General features: G+C 45.2%; 1 protein-coding gene across 2 annotated transcripts in view; it reads left to right on the top strand.

Moving 5' to 3' along the window:
* Positions 1 to 515: 515 nt before the first annotated feature.
* HEPHL1 (hephaestin like 1) overlaps positions 516 to 15968 on the top strand; it is a 77185-nt gene continuing 61732 nt past the window's right edge. Inside the window, exon 1 of one of the 2 annotated variants that reach the window (XM_070490434.1) lies at positions 516 to 736. In XM_070490434.1, coding sequence (XP_070346535.1) covers positions 567 to 736 — 170 coding nt within the window. In that variant the 5' untranslated portion in view covers positions 516 to 566. The remainder of the gene's footprint in view (positions 737 to 15968) is intronic. The other variant, XM_014835418.3, reaches the window with a different exon arrangement.

Below are 15968 nucleotides of genomic sequence, written 5' to 3'. Positions count from 1 at the left end.
GTTCTGAACTTTATGATGTGAGTTGATCGTTTCATGTAGCCTCATAAAACAAGTTGGAGATGGCAAAGGGTGATTACATCACTTCCTCTGCACTGCTGAAAGAGATGAAGCCTTCTTTAGTGCTTGGGATATTTCCTGATGCTCCACTCAAGCCAGTCCAGTTTCTAGATTTTAATATGTTCCTGTATTCGGTATAGAGAAAAAAAGAGGAGGAAATGGAGAAACATCAGCCCAACTTGTTGCCCTGCCATTCTTGGCAAAGATAAATGACTACCGTCAGAGCAGAGCACCAAAACCTACAGAAACAGCCTGTCTAACTGGTGCAGTAAAAAAATAAGCTAGTTACACATTTTTTGGATGGCTGGCAAAAGTTTTGTCGTCATAGCAACTCCTCCATCGAGTTTGCTGTGCTTACACAAGTTGTCAGCCTCTGTCCCAACCCCAAGCTACCTAAGGAGGAGGAGCTGGGCCTTGGCCAATCCTTATTTATAACTAGCTGTGAGTGAGGGGGAGGGACAGGCTGGGTTGCCTCCAGCACAGGCTGCTTGCCTGAGTTACATCCACAAATGCCTCGGAAGCAGCAGGCTAACTGCATACTTCTCCTCACATTCCTGGGTCTGTCTGGGCTGGTTGGCGCAGTTACCAGAACATACCACATTGGGATTGTGGAAGAGTACTGGAACTATGTACCCCAAGGAAAGAACGTTATTACTGGGAAAAGTTTCACAGAAGACAAGTGAGTGAACTTGGGGTCCCCAGAAACTCCCAGGTTTGGCTTCCTTTTGACTGTGCTTGGGGAAGGTTGTATTCCTTGGGTGGTTACAATGGAGGTGAGTTGATCTAAATCAACAGGAGGGGTTTTGTGTTTGCTTGGAGAGCTCTAGCATGGGTGGGTGTGTAATTTGGAAGAGACCTTCTTAGCTCTATCTATTCACAGCCTTGTCTGTGAAGAGCCATATGCATAGCTGGGTGTTTTCAGTAATGGCTTACTCTGTGTGTGGACAATTTTCACTAGGCACCACCAGGAACTTCCAGGGGGTTTTGGACTCAGTTTGAATTTGAGAATTTTCAAGGATTCTTTACTGTTAAAACACACAGTGTTTCCTTAGTTTTATTTTAGAATGAAACATCCTAGTTGGAGATAAGGATGCTACAGGTAGTTATGTTTTATTTTTGTTTTGCAATATTTAAAAGAGGGGACAGTTACAAAAGATTTGGCTTATATTTTAAGAGTTTCCTTGTGTCCACTTAGAAATGGCTTTTTCACAGGTGAGAGGTTTGTTCCAGCCCCAACTTATTCAATCTGAGGGAAATATTCCTAGCCCCAGAGTCCATGGTACAGCTGGGTGAGATAATGCCAGAGTCTTCTGTGTCCCTGAGTTTTTATTTTGGCAGAAAATAGCCCTTGCTCCCCCTCTCCCACTCTGAGTCCAGTGTCTTATGCATCTTATTTGTTCCCTGGAGCTCCGTATGAAGGCACCTTCTGGCTCCAAAAGCTGTTGTGCATATTTTCAACTTTGTGGTTCTTAGAACATCTTTTGAAGTGTTCAGGCAACCATTGTTGGATATTTGGATACTGGTTTCTATTCTGATAGGCAGAGACCATTGCATTCAATATCCAAGTTCCATTTTCTAAAGATGAGGCTGATTGCTAAGATTCATGGGGTCTGCCAGCAAGTCTCTAAAAGCCAGGTCCCCCTGCCCTGTGGAAAGACCAAGATCCACTTGGCTTGGACACACAGCTTCCAGGTTTTCTAACAGCACAAAGATGGCATAGTCATGTTTTGTTTATTAAAGAAAGAAAATGCTCATGCCAGCCAGGCCGCCAAGAAAGACTTTTCCTTAAGCTTTGTACCAGGGAATTTCATGTCCAAGGGGCTATTTCCAAAGAAAGCTCTTGATATCTTCCAATCCCACATCTTCTGACCACTGGTAGTGGTAGTCTTTACTATGACAAATGGATATGGGATTGAAAGGCTACCCTAACTGCCGGTAGCCTTCCCTAAAAATAGAGCTCTACTGTCTTCAAAAATGGCTCAACAGAAAATGGTCGTTGTGAGCAGCTATTAGAAGGGTGACTATTCAAGCTGTGTCTGTTTAGTGCGGTGAGCGTGGCCTTCAAGCTTAATGTGCTATTGGACTGCCTTTCTATATGGCTGAGTAAAAAGCACAGCATTCTCTTTCTCCTAAAATGCCAGTCCTGCTGTTTGTGAGCATTTCTTCTGACAGGAATTCCACCGGCAACTTTCGTTCATTCTTGCTTGCGGATGTTGTTATTCCCGCTTTACAAACCAGGAATCGAGGCTCCAAGGTTAAGTACTTGACAGAGTCAAGGCAGCACCAAACTCACATTGCTTTGGCTCATGAGCCCGTATTTTCCACCATACAACCTGTTTCTTGGCGACGGTGATCCTTTCCCACTGAATTAAACTCAGCTTTGAGGGAAGCCAGGGATTCCAGAAACAGGAACTTTCTAGAAAGACCCAATTCTTACCAAAGGCAGGTTTTGTCTCTTTTGCCATTCTTCCCAGAGAGACATTGAAAATGATCACTGTTGTCAGTGACCAGACCGGTTACCTGGGTTCACTCAAAAGCTCAAAGTACTATAAGTATGCAAATACTAGAATGCTATTTCCTCACAGCTGGTGACAGGAAGATGGTAGGGGCTCTCTGTTGATCACTTCAGCCCAAAGATGTTGCTTTGAAGAAAGTACAATAAAACATGTGAAAATAGTTATGTTGGGGAAAAAGAAAATAGGGAAAGAAAATAGGCATGACTAACACGCAGTTTGTTTGGTATCAGATTAGGGTGAGGTGGTTTAACAAATGCTGTGGTTTCCATATGAGAGGACTCCTGCCCCTTAGGAGCAGCTGGCATACTAGATGTTATACCTGGAATGCCAGAGTCCCCAAAAGGAACAGCGTTTATGTGGAGCTGACTCCTGACTCTTGAAAGGGGAGCCTGGGTGAGTACGCAATGCATGTTCCCTTTTATCAGCAACCATGTCAGGAAGTGCTTCTGGGGTGGCAGATGGCTCAGGGCAAGTCCCTAAGAATCATAGTTGTGGTAGGCTACTGACTCTTGCTGGAAGACCACAGGACATGTCTCAGGTGCCACAATTCACAGGTGTCACAGGTGCCACGGGTATCACATGTGAAGATGCCACATTTGTGGGACATAGATGGAGTTCAGTATGTGTTGCATTGTGTCATTTCCCCAGGGGCAAGGAGTCATCTTGGATGATGTGACCATGCCTCTCACTTGGCCTCCTGCAGGATGAGTAGACTGTGTTTCTGAGGACAGTCTGCTGGTTAGGATATTCACACCCAGACAAATGCCTGACATTTAGAGGTCCAAGAGAGCCAGGTGCCTGGTATTCCACTATGAAGGGAAAGAGCCTGAAATAGGAATCAGGAGACCTGACTTCTAGTCCTTGCTCTGCCCTCAATTTGCTATGTGACCTTTGATATGTCATATAATCTCTCGAACATCAGTTCCCTTAATTTGTATAACCAGAGATTTGGAAAATAATCCCTAAAGTCACTTGAAAAGTGTAATTCCAAGACATCAGAAATAATTTTTGAAATTGAATGAAAAACATCTTACCTGACTTGCCAGTTCTAGAAAGATTTTTGCAAAGGTGAGTGAAAAGTAAGAGATGATTTGCAAATGTGTAACCTGGGAATCAGAATCGGAGAAGGCCTGAGAGTGGAGATAGGTGACAATTTTTGAAGTATTCTATATTTTAATTCACCTATCCATTTTTTCCCCCTGTTAAGAACTATCTCTAAGTCTTCACTTCACGCACAAAGCTTTTCCCACAGCCCTGGCTTATTCTGATCTGTGTCCTTCCTGGCCACTCATGGAGCACGGTGTCTTTCTCAGGCCTCGGACACAGCATTTGTTCTCCTTGCATTGCTCTCTGTTTGTTTGATGGACACGGTCACCTCTGAGCTGGAGGATAAGTCCCATGATGGTAGAGAGGAAGGCCTGGCATATATTTAATCATCTCCCTGCTCTACACAGAGCTTTGTCAGTGACAATAGCCCATGGAGGACTGAGCACAAGGCCAGTCACCGGGAATCATTAAAGTAAAAACTAATCACTTCGTCAAATTCATTGTTCTGGTTACTTTATCTTTGAGTAAGCGGAATGGGCAAATAATTAGAGGAATGGGAAGGTGAGTGCCAAGGTTTCAGTGGTGTAGAAAAGCTTGGAAACCAAGATAGGCAGTGCCAAGGGCCTAGTAAAACCCGATTCCCAAGGATGAGCTAGGAAACACATTGAAATCATTTTACTGTGACCCTATAGCAATCAGATGGTCAGTTTAACTTTCCAACTTGGTACCTTTGCTTGATCATAGGGTTCAAAACTATTAATTGAGACTATAAGCACTAATGTTTCCTAGAAAGTTTAGAATTTAGGAGTTACATTTTATTTAGAAATATTTTCTCCTGGTGAAAAATTCCTCCTTTTCCCCATTGTGCTTGATGGGGACCCAGGGCTCCTTTGGTTTGCCTGGGGAGGGTGTCAGCATTTGATCTGTTCAAGCCAGTCCTGCTTGGGCTCATAAAGCACTTAATTAAGGTGTGACTGTGCTTTGGTGGTAAAGCCTAATCTTTAATGGAACCAGAGTGGGGTCACTTTATTTAAAGCCACAATTCTCACCAAAGACCTCATTATGCAACTAACACACATGCAGGCTTTTTCTTCCCAGTGGAATGCAGAGGTTTTCTCGGGTGCTAACTCACACGCAGAGCCACAATTGGACATGAGTGAGGCTGACCACTACTCAAACCCCAAGTTTGTAGGGTCTGTTGAGCGAGTCTATCTAACCACATCACTGTGTCAGCCCAGTTGATGGCAAAGGGTTTTGAGCACACCCTGGGAGCAGGGCCTAGGACAGGTGTGAGGGACAGACCTATATGTCTATGTGAGCCAACTGAAGGGAAGCAGGGAGGGGAAGAGTTGGGCTTTTGTAAGCTTTGAAGTAAAAGGAAGGATATCATCTCGTTTGGGCTTCATCTTAGACAGACGGTAACTTTCAAATCTCAACTTCTTTCTTATCAGCAGAAAAAAATCATGAGTTGGATATGATGCTATGTGACTCTCTTGGGGTTACTATTATTCCCTATATGAGTTAATGATTGCTTTTGGCTGCCAGTAGAGACAAGAAGAAAAAGTGGCTTAAATAAATTAACTTTTGTATTCTCCTATGAAAGAAATCCAGAGGCGGGTACCCAAGCCTGGTGGGACAGCTGGTATGATAGGATTTTAGGAGACATCTATATTTCTGATCCACCATCCTTAGCTTGTGACTTCACTCCTCAAGGAAGTTCATGGGCACATGATGACTGCTGGAACTCCAGTCCTCATGTCTATGTTCCCAGGAAGGAAGAGAGGAAGGGAAAAGGTAGAAGGGCACAATTGCTGCTGTATCAGCTCTCATGGAAACCCCATCCAACCTATTCTACTTACATCTCATTGGATACTCAAAGCCACAAAGGGGGCTTGGAAATATAGTCTTTTAGTGCTATGCTTTTCAGCCTGAATAAAAGCGAGATTTGATTCTGTTGCAAAGAAAGAAGGGGAACATGAATATTGCAAGGTAGCTGGCAGTCCCTGCCACCTTCTCCTACCTCAGTGCTCCCCATTTCTCATCCTTGACAAACAATCTCTTAGTCCCCCTCTTCCTTTTCCCATCTCCGGATGGTGGGGCTCCAAAGCTGGTTAGCGGGGGTTGAGAGAACTCACAGACAATATAGTAGCTGACTGTCTGTGAGTCCTTAGTATGTTCCAGACACTGTCATAAAAGCTTTCCATGCCGTGCAGAGGAGTGACAGATCTCCTGCCCTGGTCAGGGGTACCAGGAGGCCCAGGGTAGTTTCCCCAGTGAAATGTCACCCAGCATTCGTCTAACAGAGAAGCCAAGGCAGCCTGGCTTGCTGGCGAATATGGGGCTCTGGCATCAACTGAGAAGCTTAGAATTCTTGCTCCACTTGCTAAGCAAGTAATTGAATCTTTCTTTGCCTCAATTTTCCCATCAGTAAAGTGGGGATAATGATAGTACTGGCTTCTAGGCGTATATTATTTTCCTGCGGCTGCTGTAACAAATTACCACAAGCTGGAAGGCTTAAAACAACCGAAATTTATTCTCTCCCAGTTCTGGAGGCCAGAAATCTGAAGCAAAGGTGTGGGCAGGGCCATGCTCCCTCTGGACGCTCTAAGAGAGAATCCATTCATCGCCCAGTCCAGTTTCTCATGGCTGCTGGCAATCCTTGGCTTGTGGTGGCATCACTCCACTCTCTGCTTCCATTTTCATATCACCTCCTCTGTGTGTGTCGAATCTCCCCCTTATAAGAACACTTTCAGTGGCATTTAGGATCCACTTGGATAATCCAATCATCTCAAAATCCTTAACCACATCTGCAAAGACCCTTTTTTAAAATAAGGGGGGATGTGTTGGGCTGGCCCTGTGGCCGAGCAGTTAAGTTCGTGCTCTCCGCTTTGGCGGCCCAGGGTTTCACCAGCTGGATCCTGGGTGCAGACATGGCACCACTCATCGGGCCATGCTCAGGCAGTGTCCCACATAGCAGAGCCAGAAGGACCTACAACTAGAATACACAACTATAGACTGGGGGACTTTGGGGAGAAGCAAAAAAAAAAAAGAAGATGGGCAACAGATGTTAGCTCAGGTGCCAATCTTTAAAAAAAAAGAGGGGGATGTGGACTTTTCTTTGGAAGCCATTATCAGCCTGCCCTGGGGGTATCAGGAGGCTCAAATGACAGGAGATTTGTCAGCGCTCAGATGTGGTGCCTGGCACTGGGTTAGCCCTCAGAAATGTTATCATCGTAGGAGCTCTCCTATCTTGACGGTTCTCTGGAGGGCAGGAGCACTGTGGGAAACAGAACTCGAAGGGTCACATTTTCCTCTTTTCTAATTAGAGTTTCGCCAGAAATGATCATTCCTCCCACTGATGGAGCTCTCACTCTCCCAGACGCTCTGCGTGGGTCTCCACATCTCGTCTCCTTTACTCCTCACCATGGCTCTATCATGGTCATTGGTTTACAGAGGAAGAAACTGGGGTTCACAGAACTTAAGTCACTTCCCCAAGATCTCACAACCTCAAGTGGGGGACTTGGGATTCAAGTTCATTGTCTTTTCCCTTTATCATGTGAATTTGTTTTTAATATGCCTTGTGTGTGTTCTGAGGGACTTCCGTGGAAATGAATTGTGAGAAGGAAGAATTCAAGATTTAGGTGGTGCCGGGGGACACAGGATGACAGGATGTGTACAGGACCACACTGCATGGATGGGATGGTTTTAAAATTATTAATCTAATTAAGGAGGGCTTGGCTTTACTCGAATTGCAACATATCACCATTTCCATCCTTCTTTTTGCCAAGTGGCACTTGTCCCAATTTACTCCTGTTTTCTCCTCTGTGAACAATGTCCCATCTCAGGCTCAGACAACAATGTTGCTTGTCCTTATTGTGACTATAATGATCTCACACGTCTTCTCTGACCACACCCTCTGCTGATGTTACTTCTCAGTTTCTCTTCACCCCATTCCCCCACCCCCACAACACTCTCAGTCATTCAGGCTATATATGATGTAGTTGCCACTTAATATAGAAAACCAAGTGTTGCTATTCATTCTCCAATGCATATGTTTTGTTTCCCAACCAGATGGTAAATCTCTTGAGTGAAGGACCTCAGACTCATACATCTTGGCCCCAGGTTCGAGATTAATGTCTCATGTACAGTAGAGGTTCAAGAGTTGCTCAATGGTCGAATGGATGGGAAAAATATCCCACTAAAAGATCCAGCTTGTCTGGGACGGTGGTGCTGGTGAGGTGCACACCCCTTATGAGCTATGACCTCCTCAGAATCTAACCTGGAAATCCATCTCTGCACTGGTTAGATGACCCCACAGGCATGTTACTCTTGCCTGCTTTTGGAAGGTATCTCCCTTCACAGTACTGGCCTTGGTCTTGGCAATGTGAATGTATTATATCCTCCCTTTGGTTTTTAAAGCAGTTGCTAATGTGAAGCTTCCCAGCCCAAACGGATTCCTTCACAGCAGGAAATAGATATCTCCTTAGCTTGAGTCAAAATGTCAGAATGTAGGTTGGGAATGAACCTGAGGGGCAGTGATGGCTTAGTCCGTCACAGTGGGGCTGTCCTAGAGCTACACTAAATAATATACAACCCACCATGGCAGCCATTCCAATGAGTGCCCTTTACTAAATTGGAGGTGCTTCCTGTGGATGGCTCCCTTTACATTACCCCCTTGCTTTGTTTCTTGGGCAAAATTAGCATCTTCTAGAACTCATAGGAGCTGGAGCTTCTGTCCTACTGTTACAAATGCACAATTTGTTCTTAGGGATGGTTGGCTGCCTAGACACTAAAAAGACTACTTTTTGTTACTCCCAACCCTCCCTACCTTTCTACTTTCAATAGTCCCTGTGGTTTCAAATAGTTTCCATGGTTTTTGTGCTAAGTACTACAGAAATGTGATTTCCAAACCTGCGTGAACATCAGAATTATATTAGTCAGAATAGGGCAGGTTGTGCTGTAGTGACAAACAATCCCCAAATCTCAGGGGATTAACACCACAGAGGTGTATTTCTCACACGCTTGGGTTCACAGAGGACCACATGACTCCAGGACAACTGACCTCCATGAGGAAACTGGCAACCAGGCTGCTTGGATCTTGAGGCCTCACTATCTTTACTTGAGGCTTCCCCTGCAGCAGAGGAAGTGAAAGGGTCTTGCAATGGGCATTTAAATGCCCTGGCCCAGAAATACCACATGTCATTTCCACTCAAAGCCCACCTGCCAAAATCCCATGGCTCCACCTAATTGTAAAAGCTCTTTGCTCTCCCCTTCTGCTGGGAGGAAAGATGAATCAGAATGGGCAAGCACCAGAAAGGTCTGCCATAAGAATTATTTGGTGAGCTCAGGAAAAATATAGATGCCACGGCCCTGACATCAGAAAGTCTGATTCAATTGCCCTGAAATGAGACCTGGGGACCTAAAGTTTTGGCAAATGTCCCAGATAATTCTGATACAGTTGGCACTTAGGTAGACATTTGGAAACCACTGCTTTACAGTGGGGGCATTTCTAATCCCCCATTGGGGTGTCTTGTGGCTGTTTAGGTGATAAGACTGACACACGTCCAGGAATGTGCAAAACAAGTCAATACATAACTCAGTGCTAAAATATGCAGCATATGCAATAAGTGCTATAGGAATTCAGGGAACACTTCCCCTCCCTCTGATATGCTCTCCTCTTGTTTGGGTGGCTCTACCAGACAACGTATGGTAAAGAGCTCTTGCTCACTATACATTTGCGTGTGTGTGTGTGTGTGTGTGTGTGTGTGTGTGTGCTGGGAACCCAGAGTAAAGAGGCGAGGAGGGTCAGATGTCCATCTTTCCTTGCAGAGTCTGTTGGAACAACAAGGCCCTATGAATAACATCATAATAGCTTTTTACACAGCAGGCTTAACCTGGAGGGGATATCAGAGATTCTGAATCTAATTCTTGCTCTGTCATTGCCTTACTGTGTGACCCAGTGTCAGCTATAAAGCCAGGCAACTCTGCCTACTCTGAGGCTAATTAGCCAGCCTGAGGATGACTCAGTTTGGAAGAACTGCTTCTTCTCCTCCTTCTCCTTCTGAACAGCCTGTTCAGTGAGGGCTTGTGTTCAGCTGCTGGTTAACAGAAACTTGAAAAACCTGGGCTTAAATATATTTTTTGGCTTACACAGAAGAGATCCAGAGGTTGGCAATCTTCATGGTCCCAGGTTCCCTTTGGTTTTCCACTTGATCACCCCTAGGGTGTGACCTTCTGCCTCATTCTCTCCAGATGGTTGCTGAAGCTCCAGTCATCATATCTCCATTTCAGGTGTGAATACGGGGAACAGCAAAGGACAAAAAGGATCTTTGCCAATGGAGTCCAGAGAAGTACCAATGAGTGACATGTGTTTACATCTCATTGGCTAGAACTTTGTTGTATGACCATGCAAGCTGCAAGTGAGGCTGGGAAACATAAGAGCCTCTATCATAAAACCCCATGTCAGGCATCCAAGCTTTTTATCCCATTCCCCTGCACAGTGAAATATAGGCGTCTGCCTTGTGGAGTAGAAGACGGTGAGCTCTTGCTCCTGGGCAGATACACACAGGCTCGGTGGATAAACAGAGGCAGAAGACCAAGGGTACAAAGACCCGAGTGTGCCAATCCTGATGCCTTGGAGAGTGGGCTCGTCAAGCCAGAGGGTGAGCAGGGATTCTCTTCCCTCCAAAAGGGCGCAGGCACTGTGCTTCTTGCTCAGGATGCCAATCCTCCTGTGGAAGGGAACTTACTCTAACAACACATGTCACAGTGGCAGCTTTGTTTTCAGAAGTAGAAGGCACATGAGAAGAGAAATTTGGCCTTTCAGTAGCCAAACAGCCTGTAACCTCTTTTCTCAATGAAACGTGAGCTTGTTTTTATTGTGAAGGTGAATACAAAGGTACAGAGTAAAACACGCCCACATTATGGAAGAGGGTGAGTGAAAGTAAACTTCTCGTCCCTTCTCTCTCCTGCCAGTGACTTCAGTCCCATGGCCCAGAGGCTACACTTTCATGTGTCCCCTGACCACTTTCCAGATGTTTTCTTTGCATAAACGTATATGTATATTGCTTAAAAACACACCAGTGGGATCGTACTTTGCATGCTGCTCTGCAATTTGTCTTTTGCATTTGGTATCTTGGTGCTCACACCATATTACCACCTGTAGAACCAGCTTATTCTTTTGTATGGCCATGTGTTACGAATGTGCCATAATTTATTTACCTGTCACCAGTTGAAGAACATTTCGGTCTTTCGAAGCTTTTGCTACCAAAATCATTGTAATCCTCTGACCCTTTTGTCAGGATTCCTGTCTTGTTGGGCCCATTCTCTGGTTTGGAAGCTGAATTTGGTGGCTGGTGGGGAGAGTCTTGCTGCTCCTGGGAGGACTGCCCATGTGATGCCTGGGATGCTGGTCTTTCTCTGGTCAGGCCCGTCCCTGGATCCTCCTTAAGGGGCCTGAATCCATGGCTTCCTCCTTTGTCCCAGGCCCTGCCCGTCCTCCCCAGTGACTCCACACCCAGGGCAGGGCAAGGCAGGGTTGATACGTGTGGGTGTCTGGGCAGGCAGTAATCTGGTGCTCTGGGCGGATAAATAATATGAGGCTCCTTCAATTGATATTTGCGAAAATACTTGTTCAACTCTTATTTGAAGGAAAGGCTGAGTGCCAGGGAGAGGAGAAGATGGCTTGCTGGTGGCAGTTTTTTACCCTGCCCTTGGTCACAAGAAGAAGGAGTCCACCCTACATTTCACTGGACCAATCCTCCTTGGGAGGGATTTCAGTGACCACCTGTTATTACTAGAGCACATCCCCTGGGGTCTCCACCTTCCACCTCCCAAACCCCATCTCAAGCAGCTGATCCTTTCCAACCACATACAATACTCACCCTAGAGAAGTTCTGGAAGTTGTCATTTTCTCCACCTTCGATGTCATTTCTGGTGAATTTTGTCCCCCCAGGGATGCCTCCAGCTCCCCAGTGATGTCTCAGTGCCCTTTAGAGCTGAGGCCCAGCAGCAACACCTCTTAATCTGGATCAACTGAGGACCCTTGGAAACTCTCCTGCCTCCGAGGCCAAGGCCAGTCTCATTAAAAGGGGCTTCACTGCTGATGAGTTTGACCATGGCCTGTGATCATGTTAGGTTGTCTAGGGAGGGCGGGATGCCTCAGTTGGTTAGAGCAAGGAAGTAACAAGGTTGTGAAGAAACCACTTTCTAACTTGACATCAAAATCATGCTATGTTCTGATTAAATGCTTTCTTTTTAATTTTGTTGTGCTTTAAGTTTCAGTTTATAAGTTACCAAAAGGCAAGGTGGCTGTAACCCTATTTGTCAGCAGGTCCATGGGAGAAAGAAAACAGTCTTTGGAAGGCAGGTCCAGCAAACCAAAACTCATAAGGTCACATGTTGGATTTCTGAAAAGATGTTCACTGGATTTGTGAACAAATGCTGGACCCAGGCATCATTGGATATAATGCCTTCTGTGTTTTGGCTACAAAGGGGAGCTGGCAAATGAACATGACTAGATCATTCTCTAACCACTGCTGCTATGGGAAAGCAACTCAGTGTACATTCTGCCAGTAGTGATATTATTATGGCTTCTAGTTGTAGAGAAGGCCACACTCAAAGACCCTGGAGAACCGTGCTACCTGGCTGTCTGCGTAGAGCAGAGAGAGCAGCTACGTACTGAGTATGTCCCCAGAGCCATGTCCACAGTAGACATCTTGAGGGGATCATGGCATTCTTTCCCTGTGATTCAACTCAATCTTGACTTCTTTCCTAAGCAATCACTACCAATCAATCAGATCTGGTGCATGAGTTACAACCTATTTGCCATCCTGGGCCTAGAGGATATTCAAAGTCAAATATAATACCATACACCTTTCTGCAAATGTAGCCTGTAAAACTATCCCACTTTTCAAATGCCAATCTGGGGGCTAATTCAAGGTTTTTAAAATTCTAAGCTGTTAAGCTCCAACTCTTCTAGGCAATTGCTAAGCATTATAATGAAAAAGATATTTGAAGGATTTTTGTCTTCAATGAACTCACAAACCAGGGATATACATATCTTATTGTAACGTATTTTGGCAAGTGTGTTATTAGTGCATGAACAGAGCACTGTTCTGCTCTAATGAGGTAAAGAGGAAGAGTTTGAACTGAACTCAAAGGATATTTGGCTGGTCAAGAATGAAAAAGACCACCCAGGCATAAGAAAAAGAATGTGTGGAATTCGTGGAATGCTGAGAGGACACAGTCTGTTCTGACAAGGGTGAGCATCAAACCGGACAGAAGCATGAGGACATGGGAGTTGGGCAAAAAGGGAAGGAATGAGGCTGGAGAAGAAAGCTGGGCCATTTGCACCAAAGATTTTTCCTGCTTTGACTTGAGGCTTTGGATTCTTCTAACTAGCTTGACCCAGGCACGCTCTCCTCTATCTCCTATTTTTACCTTCTGCTCCATGGCAGGATGGATGCCTGCCTACTCGACACGTTGATCTCTGACTCCATCATCCTGAAAAGTCTGCAGAGTGGGCAAAACTGCCATTCATACTAGAGACTGCTGGGGAGCTTTGTAGTAGGAACTGCTTAGAAGCTTGTATTTGAGTCACTGATATATGAACAGTTGATAATCTCTTCGAGTAAATGAACATGAAGACCTGAAAATATCTCTTCCTTAGCTTTTTGATCTATAGTGCTTAATGAAGTGCCTATCTTAATGAAGTAAACACAAAACCATTAGTTAATGCAGAGACTATCAGACCCAGTGTGGCTCCATCAACAAATGAATTCTCTGCTTGGGCCAGACCCAGAAAGAAGGAGAGGAGGAGCAGTGGGGAAAGACTTTGAATTAAAGACGGACGGTGAAATTTCCCACATTGGCCAAAGAAAGACCCAGACCAGACTGGGCAAGCAGACACCACATCTGGGCCACTGGGAGAGGCCGACTCAGCTGGGTTGTGGTCAGATCTCAAGGAAGAAAATTCCCCAAATCAGGTATGAAGTTAAACAGAGCCTTGGTCAGCTGTACAGGTGTCATGACTAGGTATTCAGGGTAGAAGCTTAGCAAGTGGCTTGGTCCAGTGAGCAGAAGCAGATGGGCAATATCATATGGTCAGGTATGATGGAGAGAAGTTAGGTGTGGGACCTGCCAAAACTCTCTTCCTGAAACACAGATCTGGTCAAATTTCCCTGCCCAAGAATCTTTAGTGACCCTTAGTTGCAGATATAACTACATTCAAACACCTTAACCCAGCATTCCCATTTTACTAGTTTCACTCCCGTCAAGTTTTCTGGCATAGAAAGCTGCTTGAGATTCGCTGAATTGACCTCTAATTTCCCCACCCTGAACACTTTACTCAAACTGTCCCTTCCACTTGGAGTGCCCATTATTTCTCCCTCTCTTCTAAATCCCCAGAGCAGGGTGTTCTCTTACAATTCTTATTAGTCTCCTTCAAGTAGGCATCAATGTCTTTGTCCCTTCTTTTTGATCATAGACTTACTTATTCTGGGGTTGTGTCTTGTTCATATTTTTATCCAAAACAGCACCTAGCCCTGCACCTTGCATGCTTTAGGTCCTCAATCTTTACTTGTTGGAAGTCAGTAAAAAGGTTTTCAAGCTCATCTCAGGACTGAAATAGAGGAGATGTATGTAGGATTCACCAGGAGAGTTCTCAAAGGGGTCACGTGTGCTGACAGATGAAGACAGAGCCTATCACAGGGCAAGGAGGGTCTTCCCTTTGATCCCCATCCACAGTGGTCACAGAAGTCGTAAAGGGCTTGTCCTATCGTAGGGACACAGTCACACAGGGATATAAATTTTATATATTCTGGTCCAGGAAATACGTCTATCTCAGGAAGATCACTGCCCCTGGGTCTGTCTCTGGGTGGAATGAGAATGTGGCTCAGGTCTAGCTATAGGGTGAACTCCAACAAAGTTCTACGGGTTGATAGCTCTGCCTGTTCATGTCTGACGCTGGGGCCTGTGATAGGACAAGGCTCCTGAATCAGGGCATCTGCCTAGGCTTCTGACTCAGAAAGGAGGAGGAGGAATCAAAGTAGGTCAGGGAGGAACAGGTGCAGGGCACTCTGGAGGAACCTGGGAGATTGGAGTCGCCTCAAAACCCTTTGGGCCACCATGTCATAGAACAGATCTACAAGGGTTTTCTCCATCCAACTGGTCTACTCCTCCTAGAATTACTCTGACACTCACTGTGGACCTGAAATGAACAGAACTCCAAGAATCACTCATCCTGACCCAGAGTAAGCTTCCTGATTACTCTTAAATACCCTGGATTGCACCCTTTAGGAAAGGCTGGGATAGCTTTCTATTGGGAAGAATTGAGAAAGAGAATGGGGAAAAACACAAAGAGAAAAAGGTTGGAGGGTGGGAGTGCAAAAGAGTAGAAAAGAGAAGGTCTGAATGACATCTGGTAAGAGCTTAATACTTTTTTGAAAGAATGAATTATTGGAAGTGAATAAAAGAGGATAGAAAATACAATAAATGGAAAAGAGAAAAATGAAAAGGAAAGTAGTGATGGAAGCAAGTAGTAGTTGATTAGAGGGAAGAAGTAAATAGTAAAATTTAAGAGATTAGAGGAACATACAACAACTCCCAAGCAGGCTTTCTCTTTCGGTTGGCCATATAGTTGCCAGAAGCTCTAGACTCACACGCCTGGTTCCAAGTGCGCAAGAAAGAGATCCTTTACAAGTCCTTAGAGTCCCCTGGATTAAACCAACCAGCCACCCTGTGGCTGTTCCTGAACCAATCACTGTGATCCAGGGTGGCTTGGTTGGGGAAGGAATAACACCAACTGGCCATGCCTGGATCACAAGCCCTTCCTGTCAACAACGTATGAAGCAACTTCATGTGCTGATAGGTTAGGCTGAGTCCCTTGCTCCATCTCTAGAGCTGGAGGTGGAGCCCCATCCAAAGCACATAGAATGAGAATGGGGAAAGTGTGCTCTTAGACCAAAGAATGGAGTGTGAGAGCTGAGTTGGCAAAACTCCAAGATGTCTGTTACACCAGCACTTTCCGTCTTCTTTGCTTGGGTAACTCCTCTTTGCTCTTTGAAACCATCTTAGGCATTATTTCCTCTTGGAAACCACAGAAGATTAGATGCCCCAGAACATAATCTGTGTGTTCATAACTCTCCCTTCTAGAATGAGAGCTCCTTCAAGGCTTTGCCTTTTTTCTATGTATCCTCAGGACTGAGTATGGGGCTTGACATAACTAAAGTTTGTTCAATAACCGAGAGATAATGCATGCATGCACATATATAGGAGTATGTGCCAGAGTGGGACTTCCCTCTCATCCCCAGAGAGAACACAGCTACATTGGGATGGCTGCACCCAGGA

The sequence above is a fragment of the Equus asinus genome, chromosome 20 (assembly GCF_041296235.1).
Source record: "Equus asinus isolate D_3611 breed Donkey chromosome 20, EquAss-T2T_v2, whole genome shotgun sequence".
Taxonomy (NCBI): Eukaryota; Metazoa; Chordata; class Mammalia; order Perissodactyla; family Equidae; genus Equus; species Equus asinus.
The sequence above is the reverse complement of the archived record's forward strand: the minus strand, read 5'-3'. Positions and strand labels throughout refer to the sequence as shown.